Here is a 22,232-nt window from a genome sequence, read left to right on the forward strand (position 1 = left end):
CGTAAGGGGGTGGAAAGGACACAGATAAAGGGAAGGGCCTGCCAAACTCTGGGCTAGTGCCCTCCGCCAAAAAAAACTTCCCAAAGAAAAGGGAAAAAAAGGCAAAGAGAAGATGAACCAGCGAGAACCTGCTCTCCTTCAACTGCGATTTTATTTAAGACTTTTTCTTTTTCAACCTCCTCATACCTCTTCCTAACCCACATGGGTGGGGGTGCAAGGTGGAGGCGGGCCAACCTCAGAGCTAACCACTGTGTTTTTTCAGAGCCGCTCAGGAGGAGAAATCTTCCCTGAAGCTCAACACAGCCCAGTCCGGGGAGGCCAGGAAGGAGGCCGCCGCGGCCCTAGAGACCTCTTCCTCCACCTGGTGAAGGGGGTGCAGGCATTGGCTTCAGAGCTCTTTAAAAACGGCGCCTACGCATTTGCTTGCTTTTCTGTGTGATACAGTTCACAGGTTTCTAAAAGGGAGGGGGCAGGGGAACGCTGGTTAAAGAGGCACCTCCCTGGAATCTGGGGTTCACAGGAAATATGTGAAACTGTTAATGACCTGAGCTAACCAGCAGGAAAGGCCTGGAAATCAGGAATGGCCCCCAGGCGCGTGTCCAAAGGCTCTGAGCGACAAATATGAGGCCCGGTTCTGGAAGTGTCAGGGCTGCTCATCTCTGGGCTTGGGGGTCCACGGGTCCCCTGGTTCTAGGCCACAGCTTGACTGGAGAGGACAGTGGGAACAGCTTTGTTTGCTCAGAATCTGGAAAGCAAAGCGGGAATGGGCTGCGAGCCAGGCCGGGGGTGGACGGTGCCCAGAACGAGGAAGTGAAACAGGAGCTGCTGATCAAAAGAGTGATTATTCCCCGCGGTTCCGCGCCAGGCGTGTGGCCCAGTGCACGCTGACAGCGCCCCGAGCTGTGTCCGCTGTGGCCTCATCATCTTCCCACACCGTGGAGGAGTGGGCAGAACAGGTTTCCCCAGGCCCTGACTTGGGACACAAAAGTCCTGTTGTGTTTGGATGTGGATGTGTGGGTGCTGAGGAGACACCTAATTGCTATTGAATCTGGGAAACCCTATGTTTGGGGGGGGCCTGGACAGGTCATCTTAAGGCCCCAGGGTCTCACACCTGGGATGGGAGAGGCCCAGGTGTGAGCTCTCAGTTCTGCTCAAACTGACGGTCTGGGTCCTCCCCAAGATCAGCTGGGACCACAGAGTGACTCAGGAACTTAGCATGAAGGACACAGACGTCTCGAGACCCGGTGTCTGTATCCTTCATCCAGAGAGACGCAGCCTGTCTGGTATTAGGTTTCCCTGGAGACTGACCTGAAGTTGCTCTGTTACTCTAGAATTGCCGGCACCTTGCTGAGCTGGACCTTCTCGAACAAACCATAGGATTACGTGCCTCCAAGCCCCACAGTGCTGGTAGCTCGGGTCGGCTTCCTCCTGTCAATCAGGCGACAGGCCAGCCTCACCTGTGCACAAGGGCCAGCCGGCCGGCACGTAGACAGGGAGACCGCACCCCCCGCGCTGTAAAAGGTGAGCATCCATTGAAACTGCAACTCTGATCCTAAACCACATGCACGTAACGATGTGTGTTCAAGATACTTACTGCAGCAATAATAGCAAAAGATTGGAAATGAACCTGACTTCCCATTAATAGGAGACTCATTACATTATGATAAACCCAGAGCTGTTCCCTGGAATCCGCCAGGATTGGTGCCAGGACCCCATAGGTGCTCAAGTCCCTAGAGACACGACCTAGCAGTCGCACACCACCTGCGCACACCCTCCCTGTAAGTTACATCACCTCTAGATCACTCAGCAACCTAATACAGTGTAAGTGCTGTGTAAGCCAGTGCTGTGCTGTACTGATTAGGGAATAATGACAAGACGTCTGTACGTGTTCAGGACAGATGCCACCCCCGCGGGCCTCACTGTGTGGGATCCCACCTGAGGCCGGTTGAGTCTGTGGACGAGGAGGGTCAACTGCATATGAGATAGAAGAAATGTGGCTGCTAAAAATTAATAAGGCCGTTCTCTCAGTAGTCCTAAGGAAAAAGTCCCAGATACACTTCAAAAGTTAAACATTGAAATAGCAAAGTGCCAAAGAGCATGTACTGTATGCTGTCGTTTGTTTGAAAAAATCTAAATCTGGCTGCTTTCACCTGCTGTGACTGTATTTGGAAGGGTCCACGCAGTTGCCTCTGGAAACCTGGAAAGGGACCCGTGGAAGAAGCAACAGGTGCAAGGAAAACCTACGTTTCTCTGAGTATTTTTTTCTTTTGGGATTTGTGAATGTGATAGCAGTTGTTTGCATTTTCAGATATAAACAGAAGGCAAGCAGCCCGTCCCCGTCAAGCAGTGTTCACATCTAATCCAGATGGGGGGCGCTTAGCCATGGTCAGGACTCGCCAGGGAGTGGGGCTTTCTAGGGGCCACATTTTTTAACCCCTCCCCCCAGCTCAATCTCTCTCCCTTAGAACTTTGGCTTCTTTTCCACCCCACATTACACATTTTTCTCTTTTTTTTCAAGCTCTCTGCTCCTTCCCTTCTGCTTGCTCTTGCCATGATATCATGCCTCGTTTCAGTGTGCTTTCCTCACATGCCAGCATTTCCAGGCTCATGGCTCACTTTCTCCTGGTCATCGCTGATGTCGGCACAGTCCCGCAGCGGCACAGGTGAGTGGCTTCTGGGAAGGCCCTCTGCTCCACTAGTCCTGCCTCCGGGGGTTCCTGTAAGTTTCAGTGCTGAATTCCCCTTTGTTACCTCGGGTTATACTTCCTCCTGACATCATCCACAGTCCCTTCTCCTGAGAACTTGTGCCCACTTCCTTGTGATTTCTGACTCCCTTTCTGCAGGTTTTAATGCCTAAAATCTCTGATCCTTTGGGTGCGTTCTTCCAGCCTCCTCTGCACTCTCCAGCCCACCCAAGTTAATCGGGTTCCTGGGGGGAGGTTATGAGAGGGACCCCACACCTGCTAAGTTGCATCAAGGCCTGTGGTCTCCTTCACCCCACATCTTCTGCACTTTATTCCCACCTCACAAGTCAGGGAACTATAGGAATTTTGACCGGGTTTCCTACTAGACATCCTTCTGGGGAGAGACCCTTGTATAGTGAAGAGCTCCGCTCTGAGCCCGAAAAGTGTTGGTTTGAATCCTTGCTCTGTTATTTACCTGCTGTGTTTTGGGCCGGTCACTGCAAATTCATTGGGGCCCAGCTTTCTTTGAAAAATAAGTCTAAGAATCCTTACTTCATAGCGTGGTAATGCAGATGAAATGAAATTTTAGTCCCTTGACTCAGAGCCAATGCTTAGGAATGTAGTTCTCCTTCCCCGGACATCGTCCAGCGTCACTCTGCAACTTCACTGCCCAGAAACGGTGCCCCAGACACGCTCACTGACATGTGTAGGGACATCTCCAACAGGTGCTGAGCCTGGTCTCCTCTCAGCTCCCAGCAGGATCAAATCACCAGAAGCCATGATTGTAACTAGAAAAGGTGGACGTCCATGAAACACAGGCATCAGCGCTCTGTGCTTGGCCACGGTTCTGTGGACTCATGTGCGGGAGCACACGCTGGAATCACAGGGACCTTCTGACCTATCTGGTTGGCAGGGTCCTCCCGAGGTCAGGGACACCAGTCAGCTCAGTGGAGTCACCACCAGCACCGGAATGGCAGCCTCTGCTCCTGGAGAGGATGTGCCTTTCAGGAAAAGCCATCCTCAGTGATAATAAATCTTCCGGTCGCAGTCATAAGGGAAAATCTTGATAAATTGGACTCTATTAAAATCAAAACCCTCTGTTCTTGAAAATCTTTAGGAAAATAAAAAGGCAAACCACAGACTGGGAGAAAATATCCATAATTCATATATTAGACAAAGGACTTGTATTCAGGAGTATAAAGAAGGTTTACAATTCAATTTGAAAAAGACTTTCAACGCCATAGAGGGGGCCAAGAGACCTCAACAGACATTTTGCAAAAGAAGACACACAAAAAGTGTTCAACCTGATTAATCATCAGGGAAATGCAAAGTAAACTACAATGAGATAATCACTAAAATGAGCCAGTTTTTAAAAACTACAGTACCAAGTGTCAATGAGGTCGTGGAGCAACTGGAACTCTTGTGTGTCATGCTATGATTGTGGAAGGGCACAGCCCCTTTGAAAAAGGTGGGAAATTTCCTGTCAACTTGAACACATACTGAATCTGTGAGCCAGCAATTCCAACACTAGGTATTCACCCAGAAGACATGAAACACATCCACACAAACACTTGCATGTGCTATTCACAGCTGGGCGGGATCCATAATAGCAAAGGAAAAATAACACAACTCAAGTGTTCATCCACAGGTCAGTGGATAAAGAAATTGTGGGAGATCATTCTCCCCAGTAACACAAGGAGCAAGCGGTCAACACGCACAATATCTTTGTTGACTCTTAATGCTGAGTGAGGGGAGGGGATACAGAAGAGCACGGACTGTATGATTCCATTTCCATGAGGTCCTGGGACACGTGAAACTACAGCTACAGAAATCAGGTGGGAGGGTCAGGCTCCCCTGACCACAAAAGAACACTAGGGAAGTTTCCAGGATGACGGAGAGGGTGTCCCGTGGATGTGTGTACATTTGTCAAAACCCATCAGGCCACGTGTACCTGGTATTGTGTATGATTTAGACCTCCATGCAGTGGGTTAGAAAAAAATCCATTTCTAGCCCCATCACCCATGCAAAACCAGCTCTCCTGCCAGGAACTCGTCTCCCCCTGCGCCAAGCTCCCCTGCCTTGGGACGCCCCAGGAGACTTCTCACCACAGGCTGTGGCAGAACTGTGTCTACGGATCATGAGCTTCTTGAAGGACTGGGGCTGGTGGAAGCAGCCGTGCAGGCTTTTGGTACCAAAACCGAGAGTCCCCAGCAGATGTGCTATTGGCCCGAGACCATGGTTACTGCTAAAGTGTTAAGGTTCCCGAGAGCTCGGGCTGAGCATCCCACCCGGGGCTGAGTATGCACAGTCAGGGTTTGTGGAAAGCTTAGAATATACGGGTTAGTGGGGATTTCCAGGCTCTTCTACTTTGGAGGCCAGAGACTTGAAGCCAGGGACAGTGGCAGATCCTAGCCCAGAGGCTGAGCTCACTGGTGTCCTGCCTTTGGCTCCAGCCTCTTCCACGCTGCTGAGTGTTCTGGAAGGCAGGGAAACAGCTTACTTCAAGCCCTACTTGAGTTTTATGGAGCAGAGTCCTCCCAAGTCCCATCCCAGGACACCCCCCCACCAACCCGCCAAGGCCTGGCCTGCTACATCCCTGCTGCTCCCTGAGTCCTCTGACGCCCAGCAGCCCCAGTTCTGCCCCGAGGCCTCACAAACCTGAGGCTGCCAGGGATTCGTCCTGACCTCTGAGGAGCAAGTTGCTGGGAAAGGGCCTTTGTGCAAACAAAACAGCCTTTGGGTTCTCCAGAGGCAGCTTGTTTTCCCCTCAGATCCAGGATAGAAAAATAACCGGTGGGTGGGAGGAAGGGGAGAGGAGAGAGAGCCGGGGAGAGACCCTGCCTCCCAGACCTGGCCTCCTCCTCGCCCGGCCTCCCTCGCCAGAACTCAGGGGGAGAGGGCGCGGGTGGGGGGCGCCTGGACATGCCCCCGGCCCCCTGGCTGCTGTCCAGACCAGGTCCAGGGGCCTGGGGAGCCAGAGGCAGCAAAGGCAGGCTTGAGAAACTGTTTCCATCCCCACCCCCAGACTTCTCTCCCTGGTGTCTCTGCCAAGGTCCCTTCTTGGGCGGAAAAAGGCCTCCTGGTCTCATTTCCACAGGGCTGCGCCGGCCTCTCTGCTCCCCGCCTGGACAAACACGCTGACCTGCTCCTCTCCCTCCCTCCCGGCCTTCCTACCAACCGGTTCCCAAACAGAGTGTTTTTCCCGCTGCAGCTCTCCCTCGCAGCCCTGCCAGGCCCCGGAGCCCAGCTGGCACCCACATGAAAGTCCTTCCTGCCCAGGACCCACACCCGCAGCCTGGCCTGGCGTCCCTGGACACGGGGCCGCGGAAACTTGGCCGCGCGACGCGCTGGGGCAGGAGGAGCCGCTGACGCCGCCACGGAGAGGGAGCCCGGCCCGGCCCCGGCCTCGGCCTGCAGCGGGCGGCACCTGCGCCTGGCGGGGAGCGCCTGAACGTGGCAAAGTGCTGGGGCAGCACTTTGTGTGGTTATGCAGGTGTGTTGTTACTGCGCGTTTCCAGAGCGTTAGCAGAAAAAGAGAAAGCTGAGAAGGCGGGGTGAGGCCCAGGGTGGAGGGGTGGGGGCTGCTGGACACACGGGTCCTGGTCTCCACGTGGTGGCGAGGCCGCTGCGGCCGCCCGGGTCCCGCTGGGTGTGACCCAGGGCAGGTCTGCAGGCAGGTGCAGCCTGGGGGAAACTGAGGCCCAGGCGAGGGGGTGGGGAGCTGGAGGGGGGCCTTCAGCTCCCTCCCAGGACTCCCGTCTTCTAAAGAACCTCTACTCCCTGCTGGAGACTCTGTTCTTCGAGTGGAATCTGGGGAAACATACACCGAATGTCAGTGCACTTATGGGGTGACTTCCATTTTTTTGCTTGGGTTTTGCTCACCTATACTTTTTAATTTTTTTTACAGGGAACAAAAGTTACTTGTGCAAAACCATAAAGGAAGACAAGAGTTTAGATGAAATGATCCATCATGGAAGGTACTTAGCCAAACAAGGGGTTGACGTCTACCAGTGGGTAAAGGTCAGATGTTATTAGCTAAAGGCAAGGAGAAGGGCAGCAGAGGAAGGAAAGAGGAGGTGAGGGAGCACCTCAAGTGCGGGGGGTGGGGGTCAAAGCAGAAGGAGCAGGAGGGAGGAGGGGCCCGTAGTGTGTGCTGGCCTCACAGTCCCTGGGGCTGCCAGGGCCCTCAAGACGCCAGCGGGGGCAGCATGGAAGCAGCAGCCACCTGCCCTTCTCCTCGCCTCCCTGCTGTCCCTTCCAACAGCTCCAAGTCCCCGGGTGGGGTCAGCTGTGGGGCGCGAGGGAGTTAACACGAGCATTTACAGGACCGTTCACGCTAATGTGGCACGTGGAGGGAAAAGGAACACATGAGCTCAACACAACAAAAATAAACTTTTGGAGTATATAACAAAAAATTTTAAATTTAAAAACCATTTACAGAATCCCTGCATGGGATTTGTTTCTAGTTTGAGGGGCTCTCTCTGTCGCTCTCTCTCTTTTCTCTCTCTCTCTCTCACACACACACACACACACACACACACACACACACCCTCCTGAGGGAGGACAGCCAAGCTGAAGATGGGAGACGGGTCTCTGCTGCCAGGAGCCCCACAGGGCGGTCAACCATCCTTGGTGACATCATGTTTTCTGAGTAGATTTTTGCTTCAAAAGCCAAAAACGAATCTGAGCTCTCAGGCCTGGCTTCTCCGGAGAGGGCAGGGCGCTCTGAACCTGGCCAAAGTGGAACTCACACCCCAGCTCATTAAGGCAGCACTCAGCAAGGGGCCTACCACCCACCTCCCCCAAAAGTCCTCACAGTGTGATCTCTCAGGGCAGAGAGAGTGCGGGCTCCGGAGGGAGCTGAAGAGGGAAGGGAGGGAGGGGCTCTCCAAGAACAGGGATGGGCTGGGGATGACCCTCCCCAGCCCAACCTGCCTCCCTCTGAGGCCCTGTCTTATTTTCAGGCTCTTGACTGACAGGAAGTCCCTGCAGGGGCTGGCAGACCCCATCGGGGAAGCAACTAGAGATCATGCTGAGGACCAAGTCATTCGGGGTCCTGGATATTAGTCACCTTGGGGGCAGTGTCTCTGAGCCAGAGGCCAGGACAAGGCTCATAGCCGGGCACACCAGCTCTGGAGCACGAGGGCCTGGTGTGTGTCCCAGCTGCGGTCACCGGAGTCCCTTGCTTGGCTTCTCTGAGTCTTACTTTCTGCATCTGAACATGACACTCCAATCATTTATTCATATATGCATTTGTTCCACAAGGTTCATCAAGCACCTACTACGTGCTGGGCACTGAGAATCCAATACAATTTTGTTCCTGTGCCAATGGAGCTTGCAGCTTAGTGGGAGCCACCAGCGCCCCCCCAGGATGTGTGTAAGCGCATAGGCCCATCCGGCAGGCAGCCTCCAGCCCTTGCCTCTTGCCTTGCTGCTCAGGTAGGAAGATGGAATTTGGAGAAACTCAACAGTCACCAAGGAAAGAACTTCAGCGATTAATTCCGGGGGTGAGCGGTGTCCAAAGAAGCTGGAAAGTCTCCTCCCACCGCCCACCCTGGGAACCCCAGACCCGAAGGAGCAGCGGGGCTCTCTGTGTCATGGAAAGCTGCCCGGTTTCCCCCAAATGCCCTCGTGTGCCCAGAGGCATGGGGTGCTGGCCCAGGAAGGCAGCCAGAAAGTCCAGCTGGGTCGTTTGCATGGCAGGCGCTGACGCCCGGCTGCAGCCAGCTCTGAGTCATGTGCCTCATCACTTGGCAAGGTCTCACCCCCTCCCGAGCCCCTCCCTTCCTGCAGGTGGTGGGTGGGGGGCCAGTGCAGCTCCCTCTGGGGCGCAGCAGTCAGGATGCCCCAGCTCAGCAAATTCACTGGTATGTGGCTGCAGAAAATCAAAGAGACTTCTCTGAGGTATGAATAATTCTCCCTCCCCTGCTCCTTCCTATAATCTTACAGCTCGGGGCCAAGAAAAATTCTCTTCAGGGAAGGAATTGAAAAAAATCTCTCTTTACATCTGCGTGTCGTTTTACACACACAGGTCCTTCATCTGTAGTATCTCAGCTATTTGAGCCTCGCCAGCACCTTTTAAGTTTGTTATTGGAGGCTGTGAATTCCGAGCCCCCTCCACCCCCAGCTCCCCTCAGAAGTGGGGGCCAGCCAATAAGGGAGGCACCAGAGCAGACTGGGCAGAAATCATCAGGCACATCGGATTTAGGGGCGCATAGAAATGTAGTTATTATTGGAAATTTAAAGCAATGAACAACTGTGCACCCATCCCCCAGGTTTTTTAAAAAATCCAAGTCTCAGCCACGCTCCTTCCAACTTCATCAGTGTCCACTCCATCCCGGCCTCCAACATGGAGCGTTTCGGAGGAAACCCGCGCCATCACCAGACACTAGTGTTCAAACTCCCCCAAAACGCTCACTCTGCATTCGGTTGTCAGGGGACCTGCGTTTCTGAATCTACAGGTTCCTGCTTCCTCTTTTTCCTTGTAAACGTTCAAGAAACCAGGTCACTTTTCCTGTAGCGCCCCCCACCTCCCCCTTCTGGATTAGGCCAGTCATATTCTCAACATCCTCCCTGCCCCAAGCGCAGCTGTGGGCCCCTGGGCGTAGAAGATGCGACTGACACGCGTCAGGAGCCGTGTGTGAAGGTGGAGTAAGTGGGAGGGAAAGTGGAAAATCAGGCTGGTTACTGCTCGTCAGGCTCCCACCGTCGGTCCCCTCCGCCTGGCCTCTGTGGGCGGCGCTAGCCCAGATTTTGTGCACAGAGGGACGACGATGAGCATAACATGGGGAGGCTCCCGCCAGCACCAGGGCAGCGGTGCCGCCAGAGACGCGGCGAACACGGTGCGGGAGGCTGCTGCTGGCAGAGGAATCCCGACGGCTGCGGCATCACTAAGTCGTGGTGATTTGGGGGCCACCATGGCATATACGGCCCGACCTTGACCGAAATGCTGTTTATACAGCACATGGCTGTGTTTCCTGTGGGCTGAGCGTTAACCTCTAGCTGTGCGCTGTGGTTTTGAGCAAGAACACCCCATCGGGGAGGCACCACTGGGAGGCACATAATGTCGCTGGTCTCCCCTTTGTGTTAGGGGACACTGATGATCACTCTCTCGGTCCACTTGTTCCGAGGGGTTGGCCGAACGTTGGCCGAATGCTAGCTCCAGGGTTGCCTCTTCCCCTGGCAGCTGCAGTTCCTCCAGAGAGAGCCTTTTCCTCCCAAGTGATATTTACCTCGAGGCCCAGTCTCTATAGCAAAGGCAGACTGAATTCTTGATCCCCTTTCTTTTTATAGTTGGGTCCCCCACTCTCTCATCCAAAGACAACCTGAGTTCTATTATTTTTATTGTGATTATGAACCACAGGTGTGAACAATTTTGATGCGTTTCAACCTATTACACTGTCCAGTCTTATTTACGGTCACAGTTCCATCTCTGGGGTCCTGCAGTTACTTCCTGCGTTCTACTGACCTGGCCTCGGTTGTCCTTTTTTTTTTTTTTTAAAGATTTACTTATTTGTACAAGCTCTCGGGTACATGCCAGAGGCGCAGGAGGGTGAAGGAATTCACCAGAGACAGTGCGGGGAGCAGAACAGGCAGACAGACCGAAAACACTGCTGGGAGGAGCAGCGGACCAGACAGGAGAGGTCTGTGGTGCCATGTGGGTATCTCCCTTGGCTGGCCAGGGATCAAACCGCGCTGCAGAGGCTGCGCTCAACCCGCTGCTTCACCGGAGAGGCCCCTCAGTTGTCTTTTGATAAATTCCTTGTTTTCATGCATAACAGAATGTTGCTGGCCTATCTTGTATATTTTGTCAGGGACCTGCAATCCAACATTCTTTAAGAAACTCTGATCTTTTTTGGTGGGAAATGATACTTGGATTTCATCATCTAGGATTTCATCACTAGGCATCCACTGGACTGGTTGACCATTATTGCCAACTCTTTTTAATGGGTAGAGCTAAGACATATATTTTAAATGTTATGTTTTTGTTTGGAATACATTTTTCAAATTTATGTAAAAGTTGTAATTAAAATACAAATAACTTTCCCTCCCTCCCAAACCATCTGAGAGCTGATTGCTGGCATGAATGTCCCATAATCCCTAAATATGTTTAGCTTCTTTCCAACGAACAAAACATTTTCTTCCATAAGAAAGTACAACAATCTAGATCAGGAAATGAAAGTGGATACGTCACTATCACGGAAGAGTTGTTGTCTTAATGATACATGATTGCATTTGCTGGTTAATGAACACACGAGCAAGGTGGGAAGAAGGACGGAGCTGACAGCGAAACCTGGCACAAAAAAACCACACAGGCCACAAAGGAAATATTCCCTCTCCAAACCCACCGTGTTCTGGGGGTGCTGGAGTGAACTTCTCCTGGGATCCAAAGGTCTAACCTGGGGGTTGAAATAGGGTGTTTTTGCAACCCACCCTCCATCTTCCAGAATTATCAGAATCAAAATACGTGGTCAAACTTCTAGTCTTCTACTGCTTAGCAGGTGAGCTATGATCTGTGTGATTTAAATTGCATTTCCTCTATTTTCAGTAAAGATCATCTTTTCACATGGCCATTTGTGTTTGACCTTTCCTGTGTCCTTAATATCCTTCGACTTCCTCATTTGGGGAGTTTTCTATTGTTTTTGGGAATAAGATACACCTGCCATATTTACTTTATGGCATGATTTGGTTATTAGTGGTACAAACGTTACAATAGCCAGAAATAAGAAGCTCTAAATGGTAAGGGCTGGGGCCTGGAAAGTGCAAGATGAGTTGGAACTTTTTTTTTTTATCCAGAAATCAGGAAAATGATCAAAGAATGATAGCTGATGTCAAAAGGGCTTAGGAACTAGCTTGAAGGGGCTCCTGCTAGGCAAATCTGGAACAATTTAAACATCAAAACTACTGATATTAGTGGAATTTGAACTACTGAATAAACTACGGAATCCACATTGGCAGAACAAACACCTGGGGGAAAGAGAAAATGTTTCCTGATAATAAGGTGCCAGATAGTAAATTCAAAAGAAAGCTGGAATTAGAAAAAAAACACTTTACAGGCAGCATAATAATTACTTAGGCTGAAAACCACAATGGATGCTAAACTAGTAGGTGAAGTGAGTTATTAAATAGAATAATTACACATTTTCAAAGATCACCATGCTTGGAACAGAGTGTAAATGTGAATCAAATATGTCAATTATTGCTACAAATATGCATAGTTACAGTGGAGCAAACTGGCAGAGCCCACCTTTAAAAACATTTATTGAAATAACATTGGCTTACGACACCATGTAAGCTTCAGGTAGACAGCACTATATTCCAACATCTGTCTACACAACATCATAATCACCGCAAAAAAGTCCAGATTTATCCACCACCACATAATTGGCAGCTTTATTGGTTTGACCCACTCTGACCCCCTCCTCCGGTAACCATCCCTCTCGTCTCAGACGCCAAGAATTTGTTTTGTGTTGTTTGTTCATTTGTTTTGTTTCTTTAATTCCATGTAAGAGTGAAATCATGAGGTGCTTGTCTTTCTCCGTCTGACTTATTTCGCTTCGCATAAGACACCATCTTAATTAAGTGATTGAAATGAACAGCACCTGGAGTGGAACAAGGCCACATCATTATGAAACCCAATGGGGGTGCAGTGAGATATTCCTGGCCCCCAAGTATATAACCTGGGTCAAATCGCAAGGAAATGTTACATAAACCCAATTGCAGAAGGTCTTACAAAGACTAATTTAACCTTTAAAAAAAAAAAAAGTCCTGGACTGTTCCAGATTGAAGGAGACTAGAGAGTCGTGCCAGCTGGGTGTGGATCCTTTGCTAGAATATCACTGGGCGACTGGTGAAATACAAATGGGAGGCCTGGAGGGAAGTTCTTTGTATTCTTGCATCTTTTCTCTAAATTGAAATTGCTAATTGAATTCTCTAATTGAAATTGCTCAAAAAAATAATAAGAGATGCAGATGTAGGTACAAATACTGAGAGAGGGAGGAGTGACTTTTCTAATTTTCTCCTACCTTTTGGACTTGGGGTCACTGAGAGCACAGAACTGCCCTTGATTTCCTTGGAAAGGTCTCCACCAGGCCCTGCTGGCACCCGGATGGCAGCCAAGCTTCAGAGGCTTGTACTTTGGGTCCCACCGACTCTGGGAACTCTATGCCAACTGAAATTTAAAATGACCACTAGGGAACTTCCTCCCTGGAAGCAGACGACATCTTGAGGTGTTCAGCTCTCCCAGGACACCAGATTGCACCTCGCACATTAACTTTCTTCTCTTTGCTCCCATCCACTCTGGCGCTGGCCTGAGAAGATCAAGCCATCTGCTGTATCTCCCGGCTGTATCCTGCTAAGGGGTGTGAGTGTCCCAACTGCTACATGCATCGTCAAAGGCTCAGATCCGTCCATGACCCCTGGTCCTCCCCTGAATTGACGCCAGCAAGTCTCAGAGGCCATTCCGGAGTCAGGCCAGTTGGCCAGTCCCTACCGCCTCGTTGGCCAGTCCCTACCGCCCTGGTTAAGACTGAACACAAGTGAGTATGTATCAGAAATCCCTCCTCGACACGGAAGATACTGCAGATTCAGTTGCTAAGGTCTTAGTTGTCCAACAAAGATCCTTAGACTGTGGCCAAAATGCTTCTTGGTAATAGGAGAGCCCTCGGTTATCTGTGCTGTGGCCAATACCACCTGCCGTCCCCGCATTAACACTTCTGGGGAAGCTGAAACTCAAGTGAACAGACCACTCGGCTAAAATGGTGACTCTTTTAGTGGGGTCTTTCTCCGACTTACTTGATTTCGGTTGGTTTGGGTCTTGGGACTGTGGCTCTGAAGTGCACAGCAAACACGGGGACTGATCCTGCTGACTATAACATAATAGCCCCTGGGGTGCTGTACACCCTCCAGAGCCCTTTGTGCATATTTCAGCCACTAACCACCCAGTAAATGATCTTCCTAAGATGGGGATGTAAGGAAAGAAGTGACAAGAATGACCAGCTTAAAGATTTCAAACCTGAAAGAGTGCTCTGTAAAAATCGCAGGGGCTGAGCAGAAACGCCATAACCCATGGACACCACGCAGAGGAGCAGATCCCGGGCGCTTGAGCGCGGTCCTGGCAGTGGTGCCGGCAACCTTGACTTCGATAACCTCTCTCAGCTGAGTGAGCGTTTGATCGGAAGGGGGCTATACAAAGAAATCACAAAAAAGAATTGTAAAAAGAAATTGAAAAAATGTAAAAAGAAAAAGACAGTAAAATTATAAAAAGACAGTCCCAAGATGGAGGTGCTTACACTCAGTCCACCAAGACTTAACATCAAAACGAACTGGTTTTCAGCTCCTCTGGCAATGTGGTCTTAACTGGTCAGTTTGGAATTTTCTGGTCAGCAGCGATGAAATAACTTCCTCCATCCCCAGAGGAAAATGAGATCATCTGCCGCCAGACCATGTGCCGGGCCCCGCAGGTAATTTACCTAGAGCCTGAAATAACTCCTTCTTCTCCCCTCTTGCCCTCTTTGTGCCAGTGAAGCTGTTCGCTTTGCTCAGCCTTTTGGAGAGTCTCTAAGTGCCTCAGGGGAGCTGCCCACCCATGACTCATTTAATAAAGCCAATTACATCTCTCAAGTGAACTCAGTTGGACTTTTGACATTTAACAAGTTTTCAGGGACAAAGAACAAGCAAGCTCGGTTCTGTCCACGCAGGGAGAGAGGGGAGAAGCGGGGACGGCCATTTCTCAGGATGGAGGTGAGGCCTGGCTGTGCGAGGCTGAGCACACAGTCAGTCCTCATTCAATGTGCCCAACAGCAAGGGGCCTCAAGGCCCAACAACACTCGCCGGCGCAGAGGAGGTGCTTGCAGGGCACATTTCTTGTTTATTGATTCCCCTGAGCTTCCTGTATTTGTGCACTGCAGGAGCAAATGTTGCATTGGCAACTTCATTGTCTCCGTTCCAAATGGCCTTTAAATAGCCCAGCCTCCTGACTCACTCAGGACTCCTGCCACGGGGGTTAAGGCCCGCGGGTTAGGGAGTAAAGACGCAGCCTTGCGCTCCTGGAACCAATCGCCAATCGCGATGTACTCTGAGAAGTGCCAACCTAGAGATCGTCACAGTCTCGGAACACGGGGAAGGAGCAGGTAACTCACACGCCGCTGGCGGGGACGGCGTCCGTGGGGTGCGCAAGGCAAGCCTTCAGGGATAAGCAGGGGCGGTCAAAAGATGAGAGGGGACCAAGGCTGCCCTCCAGAGAGGACTGAGCCACGCTGGGGCGCTGTGGACATGGTAAGAGATGCTAGCGGTCTGGGTGAGGAGGACACGGACCTCCTTTGGCCCATGAGAATCAAGAGGTGCTGAGGGCCCCCCACCCCCGTAAGTCTCCAGCCTTGCCCAGGCAGGTGGAAGAGCCCAGTTGAGGCGAATGGCCCCGTACCCTAGCGGGAGGCAGAGGCTGGGAGGAGCCTGGCCCCCAGGTGAAACCCTTTGGTTCTTCACGTGAGCAGCAGGCGCAGGTCCTCGCAGCACCTTTTATTTTGGAGCTCAGAGGGGCCAGAGAGGCATCCTGGGAAGGACCCCTATCTTCCCCTGACCACCATCCCAGCCCTTGTCAGGGCCTGCCTCTCCCTTTAGGTTTCCAGTAATGCCCAAGGGCAAAGTCCCTAGCTCTGGGGAGGGCAAGGATTGCCTCCCCCAACTGCTCCATTTCTTTCCTGTCCAGTCCGGCTGCTGCAGGGCCTCGCTGAGCCAAGGCGGCAGGAACAGCGCCTCCCACTTTGGGGCCTGGAGGGCCCAGGAGGAGGGTCACTCGTGCGCTGCTTAAAATTGGGAGGATCCCCACTTGGAGGAACCTGAAGTTGAGCAATGGGGCAAGAGTCCTCTTTAAGGAAGAGAACAGTACAGACGCAAGCTGGGATGGAGGCCCCGAAAGGGCCTATGCAATGAGGGGACCCCACCCGTCTCTGCTAAGACGCTCACTGTACCCCACGAAGGGGGTGTGGGGCCTGCAGAGAGAGAACGGCCCGGGAGGCCTGACCCCACTTCTAGACTGTGGCTCCTGGATGATCAAATCAGGGCCTGTCTCTGCCCTGACTGATCCCCAAGGCTCTAGGTTCTTTTTGCTCTGCCTCTGCTCCTCCAGGCCTCTCGCCGCCCCTGCCCTCTCCTCCGCCCGCCGCCCCTGCCCTCCCCTCCGCCCACCATTCCATGAGCAAGGCCATTTAAAGATCCCCCCAGCCCTCTGCTCTTTTTTGGGGAGCCCCACGTCACCTTCCAAGAAATGCAGTAAGCTGTATTCATGTCACCCATTAGATTATATTGGGATTTGCTATAAAATTTGAAGCTTTTTTTAAAAAATGTTGATTTTGAAAATTGTATCCATTCATCAGCTATTTCTTGAGCGCCGACTAGGAGCCGGGCACGGTTCTGGGACCGAGGTAGGGAGTTAACAAAAACCCCGGCCCCGGGGGAGTCAGGGATCAAGTCCAACACATAAATAAAAAATACATATAGCGTGGCAGTTGGTAACAAAGGCTGGAGGGGGGAGCTGCGGGGGGAGAGCCAGAAACACAAAGAAATAAAATAAAGCCAGAAACAAAACAGAAAGAAACACAAATAGGCGACAGGGCAGGGCTGGTCAAAGGCTCCGCAGCCCAGGCGGGGCACAGGCACTGGGTGGTCCCGGCCTTTTGTGTGGCCGCCGAGGAACAGCTGAGGGGCGCCTGGTGGTCTTGGGCGGGCTGAGCGGGAGAGGCTGGCGGGTGAGGGGGCTGTCCAGGTCATGCAGGCCTCGGGGGCCCCCTCCGCTCGGGCAGGGGTCCACTTGCAGGGGTGACTCCTCCGCAGCCCATGTGGGCTGAGCTTCCCAGGGAGCAGAATGTTCACGAACGCTGCGTCTCAACACTCTTGACCTCTGTGGACGTTAGTTACATGCCTTGGGCTGTGCTGGTTGCTACTTGGATTTGGAAGCCAAACATGTTTTCCTCGCCTCACACGCTTGGTCTGTTCTGGGAAAACTCATGAGCATGGCGTGGGAGGAGACCGGGCTGTTGCGAGCTCCCCTCGGGGCAGGTGCCCCTGGGCTGAACATGACACAGGCCTGCTGGCCCCAGCTGGGGGTATGCTCGGCTCTCCCCAGCTTCTGCACCCACAAAGGGAGAGCACCTTCATCACCCCACCCGGTGGGGGTGGCTCGAGCTCAGTGAGGCTGCATCTGTCCCCACACAGGCCTCCCAAGGGCGCCCTCCCCCTGCTGTCCACAGCCCCCGCCCTTGACCTGCAGGCCCCTGCTCCCCTGCACTGCCCAACCGGCTGTCCCCTCCCTGAACTTCCAGAGCTGCTGCCCCAAGGCCGCTGCATTGCAGCCAGATCACTGCCAATTTCCACCCATTCTCCACCTCCACCGTCTCTCCTTCACCAGACTGGCTTTCCCCTGTCCTCCGGGGATAAGCCGCTGCCAGTGCGTTCTATGGCCATGCAGGAAACTCTGCCTGTTCCTGCTGCAGCTCCAGACCCTTCACCTGCTGCTGTCCGCTGCTTCTCCTGTGACGTCCATCCCGTTCTGGCACGTTCATCTCTAGTGATCTGGCACTAAACGTGGATCTGGCACCCCGACTGCCAGTGCTCCCCAGCAGGGGAGCCCCACCGGAGCCTGAGTGCACCCCACAGCCTCATCCTGCTACCTTCAGCAGCAGCACGAGCCCCAGGCCACACGTCACCCTGCTCTGCGCGTCCCTCGCTCACCCTCTGCCTTTCTACCAGGACCCACTGGCCTCTCCAGACCCGTTTCCCACACCTCCCTCCTTCCATCTGAGGCCTTCCCTGGGGCTTGGGCCAGCCCCGGGTGCTGCCCTCACACAGGGCCTCACTCAGCGGGCAGAGCGGCTGCACCTGCAGCCCCGCGTCTTCCTCCCCCGGGGCCTTGTGCTGGCAGGTGGACCGAGTTATCATTCCCTGCTAAACGGACCAGTCACCAAATCCTCCTCACTCCCACTTCCTCTTGGCACCGGGCTGGCTTCTCGGAACAGTGCGCTCTTTGTTCCTGTGACTCACTCACCTTGCCCCTTCACCCCCAAATTCCTAACCCCTCTCCCGCTGCCAACTGCCAAAAGTGACCTCATCTACCACTTTCTGGAAATCAGTCACTAGGAGTTTCGTCCCTTCCCGTCTGCTCAGGACTCGCCTCCGTGTCTCCGGGGGCCCATGGCTTCCCCTCCCCGCCCACTGCTGCCCTACATGCCCAGCTGAGGGTCGCCAGGTGCTGAAGGCTGCTGAAGGGGGCACCCAAGTCTTATCTGGGAACTCTGAGGAGTCAGGGAAAGCAAGACCGGAGATCAGAAAGCATGATTCTGATTTTCCAAAGGGGAAGATGATTTCCCAAATCGGCAGGCTCGGTGAGCTCGCACCCATCTTAGCCCAGGGCCACAGTTCCAGGAGCCAGCGCGAGTCCTCTGTGCCGCATTTTAACAAGGTGGCTGGCCTGGTCCCTCAGGAGAGGACGTGATCGTTTATCCAGGTATCAAGCCAGGTGTTTCTGGTCCCAGGTGAGCAGGTGGGGAAGTAGGCCGAGGGAAAGTAAAACAGGGACTGGTAGTAGCTGGTAAGTGTGCCCCCGAGTGCCGAGTAATCCACGATGCAGCAGGGATGCTTCTAGAAGTCTGCAGAATCCCCTACCTGAGGCCTACCCTTTCTATGTTTTTCCAAAGTTTTAGGATGGCAATACGGGAGAAATGTTCACAAACAAGCAGGTAATATTTGTAAAGCGGATGATGTGAGAGGGAACAGTCAGAATTCACTCAGTCCGTACCAAGAAGAAAGCACTAACAGGGGAAATTCACTGAGAAAGAACATTGAGTGAAAGAAGCAAGTCAGAGAAAAACATCACCATCAGGTTGCATTTAGACCAAGACACAGGCCCAGTGGCGTGGTTTTGGGAAACACACACAGGGGAGAAACCGAAGGCAGCGAGGGGCAGGCCGCACAGCGGCAGGAGACGGCCGGGGACCGGGGCGGCCCGGGCGGGGGCTGTGTTACTTAGTCTGGGCAACAGGACACAGTTCTTTGTGTTACTATCCTTGAAAAGGAATACATCTTTCCACGCAGTCGTTGGGGTGTTTGTTACATTTTACAGTAAAAGGAAATAAAGGAAATAAATCTAAAATCCTAAAAAAAAATCCCCAAAGTGCCAACAGTCTAGACAACAGAACGGGTGGAGACTCGGATTCCACGGCCAGTGAGTCCAGGCAGCATTTGGAGAAGGGTCTCGACCAGGACCCCAACCAGACTGGGGAGCAGCTCTGCTGGGGGTTGAGCTGGGGCGTGACCTAGTGGTGCAAAGGGGCCGCCCTCTGTCCTCAGCCCAGCTTTTCCTGCTCATGGGGTGCGCGGGAGCGGCCTAGGTCCACGTGACAGCGGTCTTCAAACACTAAGGCTGCTCCATGGAACAGGAATTCATGGCCCGGGTGGCCCCAAAGCCTGTGAAGGGCAGACGTCAGGCTGGCTGCGCTTCCACAGTCACTTTGCAGCCGCCAAGGAGCTTTGATGACCATGGACTCCCGGCTCCGGACGCGGCGTGCTGAGGCTGGAGATCGGGTCGGTGTGGAGGGCTAGGAGAGCAGGTCTGGCCGTGGTGCACCTGCCCCGGCCCCGCCTGGGTCTGCCACACCATGAAATCATACAGTTTGATGAAACCGGAGCACGAAAGCCACAAGCTGACTCTGAACCAAGAGACTTGCTTTTCAGCATCAGCCTTGTGTCCAGACAGCCATTTGCTTGTGAAAGCTCAGGCACTGTCCTGCCACATCTTCTAAGACTTCAACTACAAAGAGCTTTGAGACCCCCCTGAAAAGCACGGATTTCCAGAGCGCCTCAAGATTCTCAGCACCGGGGTCCCCTGAATCCCGCGTTCACCCTATCTGACCACCCGCCACACTGGACTCCCGGCCAGAGGAACACAGCTGGATGGAACCTCAGCCCAGCTACTCCCTCCTGCCACCTGCTGGCCCATCCTTCAGCTCCTGTCGCTCCAGGCCACCCCTGGTGTCCACTCCAGCAGGCCTCGGTCACCCGGAGTCCCGGGGGGAGGAGCAGAGAAGGACCCTGCTATGGGGAAACCTGGGATGACTTTAGTGGCTCTGACTCAAGTAGGAAATCGTAAATTCACAGCCGGTGAGGGCGGAGGGGACCTCAGTCCTGGTTCTAGCCCAGAGCCCTCAAACTGAGGCGCTGTGGGCAACATGCAGCCCACAGAAGGGCCTGGTACAAATCTGACTTAAAAACCGGATTCATGTCATTTCCCACTGGCTCTTCCCCAGTCCCGAGGCCGAGCGCAAGCAGTTGAGTCCATCCGCATTCTAGTCCCCAGGGTCATTGTCTGGCGCGAGACCCCGCTCTCCGGCGCTGGGGTCAAGCGATAACCCCTTCAACTTGCCTCGCGGGCCTCCCCGGTGCCGCAGCGGGTTGAGCGCAGCGCTGTGAAGCTGCCCGCAGCCTCTGCAGCGCCGGTTCCATCCCGCCGGCTGGCGAGAAGCCCACATGGTGCGCGCAGACCTCTCCTGTCTCCCCGCTGCTCCCCTCAGCAGTGTATTTCAGTCAGTCTGCCTGTTCTGCTCCCCGCTCTGTCTCTGGTGAATCCTCTCACCCTCCCGCACCTCTGGCCTGTACCCCAGCTCTTGTATAAAAATAAATAAATCTTTAAAAAAAAAACAACTTGCCTCGCTTGCTTTCCCGTGGCCCCCTCTGGAGGATCCAGCTGCTGGAGGTGGGGGGCCGAGGGGATGAGTTGGAGGGGACAGAGTGAACTAGAGGGTGGGCTGACGTTTTAAATTGTGTTTGTGATTAAAGTTTTGATTTCCAAGAGAGGGGTTGTTCATTCCCATACGGAACCTGTAATTCTTGTAGGAACCGTTCTTGTGTTCGAAAGGGATGAGGAAGTCCCGGAATGTCATCTGGTCATCAAGATGTTATCCAAGGATGGGGAGGAGCAATTGGAGCCTGTTGAAGGTGATTTTCCTCCCGTCCTGAGAAGGTCAGGGCTTCCAGCAAATCAGTTAGTTATTCAGTGACTTCTATAAAACCTTATTTCCCCTGGCGAGTGTCCCTGGAGCTGAGACGAGGCTGCCCCCTGGGGGAGAGGCCGCCAAAGGCCCTCATTTCCATTCCTGCCTGACCCCTATGCCACTGGACGTAACCCCTGCTCCAGCGCTGGTCCCCAAGTCCCACTGGACGGAAGGAGGTTCAGAGCGGACAGGAGACACTTTGCAGAAAAGCAGCAGTTAGTGGGCCTCCTGGGTGGCGCAGCGGGTTGAGCGCAGGGCTGTGAAGCTGTCTGCAGCTTCTGCAGTGAGGGTTCGATTCCCGGCTGGCCAGGGAGATTCCCACATGGCGCGGCAGACCTCTCCTGCCGCCCGCTGCTCCCCTCAGCAGTGTGCTTCGGTCCTTCTGCCTGCTCTGCTCCCCGCTCTGGCTCTGGTGAATCCTCTCACCCTCCCGCGCCTCTCGTCTGAAACCCAGCTATTGTATATAAAAAAAAAAGCGGCAGTTAGAGCTGAAAACCCACCGTCTAAAGGTAAAATCTCTCCCATAAAAAACTGCACATTCTCGCCCACGAGACCTGTCCCCCGGGCCTTTCTGAAGCGTGGACGGGTCCAGGACACGAGGCTGGCGAGGAGCAGGCTGGGGGCGGGAGGGCGCATCAAAGGGACATCTGCGTCGCCCGAGGGCAGTCCTGTCCCCACCTCCTCCCCTTCCCACCGGGTACAAAGTGAGATGAAAGGAAGTCACTGCCTTGCCCTGGGTCTCTCGCACTGAGCGCAGACTTCAGGGGAACACGGCAGTTTGCTGAGATGACCGACCCGTAACTGTAACGCCGCCCCGGCAGGGGCCGACTCATCATGCTCCGGTTTCTCTCCACAACCGCCTGAGCCCCAGCGGTGGGGGTGACGCAGGGCATCTTCTCGTGGGGCCAGTGCCTCTCTCCGCCCTCCTCAGTTGACCCGTGGCCTGTCCGTCCAGGCAGGGGGCGGCAGGTTCCGCCAGCAGAGCTCAGTGCAGATCCAGAGCCTCCAATAAAAAACAGCAACACGTTGCCCCAAGAAGGGGAGCTGGGGACACTTCACCTTACACCTGCTGCTTCTTTTAAGTAGATTTTATTTTTTAGCTTCAGGTTCACTGCAAAGTGGAGAAGGGACAGGTCCCTTCCCCCAGCCTCACATCACGCAGCCCCCGACTGTGCTGTCAAGAGCCCGCCCCAGAGCAGCCCCGTCACACTCGATGACCCACGGTCACCCGTCACGGCTGACTTCAGGGTCCACGCTTCGTGTCCCTCAGCTGTGGGCTTGGACAGGCGTGTAAGTGACACCTATCTCCCGCGGCAGTCTCCCACATACTGTGCTTCCCCCCAGTCTACCCTACGGCCTATCTATACCTTCTGTTTCTGAACCCCGTGGACCTGGTCATAAAAAAAAAAATAAAATTCTTCCCGCCTTGAAAGCCCAGGACATTGCAGGGGGTGACGCCCGCAGTGGGGGTTACGGCCCCTTGGAGGGAGGAGTGACCGAGCGG

General features: G+C 53.6%; 1 protein-coding gene and 1 long non-coding RNA gene across 2 annotated transcripts in view; one reads left to right on the forward strand and one right to left on the reverse strand.

Annotated features, from left to right (window-relative positions):
• The first annotated feature begins 6,097 nt into the window (after positions 1–6,097).
• On the forward strand, positions 6,098–8,412 carry LOC119257020 (uncharacterized). Its single transcript, XR_005127960.1, has 3 exons — positions 6,098–6,177; positions 6,592–6,661; positions 7,950–8,412. It is a non-coding gene; the product is annotated as an uncharacterized LOC119257020 (long non-coding RNA).
• Positions 8,413–11,872: 3,460 nt separating this feature from the next.
• CCDC25 (coiled-coil domain containing 25) overlaps positions 11,873–22,232 on the reverse strand; it is a 41,102-nt gene continuing 30,742 nt past the window's right edge. The window contains exons 9-10 of the mRNA XM_054701076.1: positions 13,699–13,868; positions 11,873–12,286 (exon numbers count right to left, since the gene is read on the reverse strand). Of these exons, the coding sequence (XP_054557051.1) occupies positions 12,259–12,286; positions 13,699–13,868 (198 nt within the window). The 3' untranslated portion in view covers positions 11,873–12,258. The remainder of the gene's footprint in view (positions 12,287–13,698; positions 13,869–22,232) is intronic.

The sequence above is a fragment of the Talpa occidentalis genome, unplaced genomic scaffold, assembly GCF_014898055.3.
Source record: "Talpa occidentalis isolate TD23 unplaced genomic scaffold, MPIMG_talOcc4v2.1 talOcc4.4, whole genome shotgun sequence".
Taxonomy (NCBI): Eukaryota; Metazoa; Chordata; class Mammalia; order Eulipotyphla; family Talpidae; genus Talpa; species Talpa occidentalis.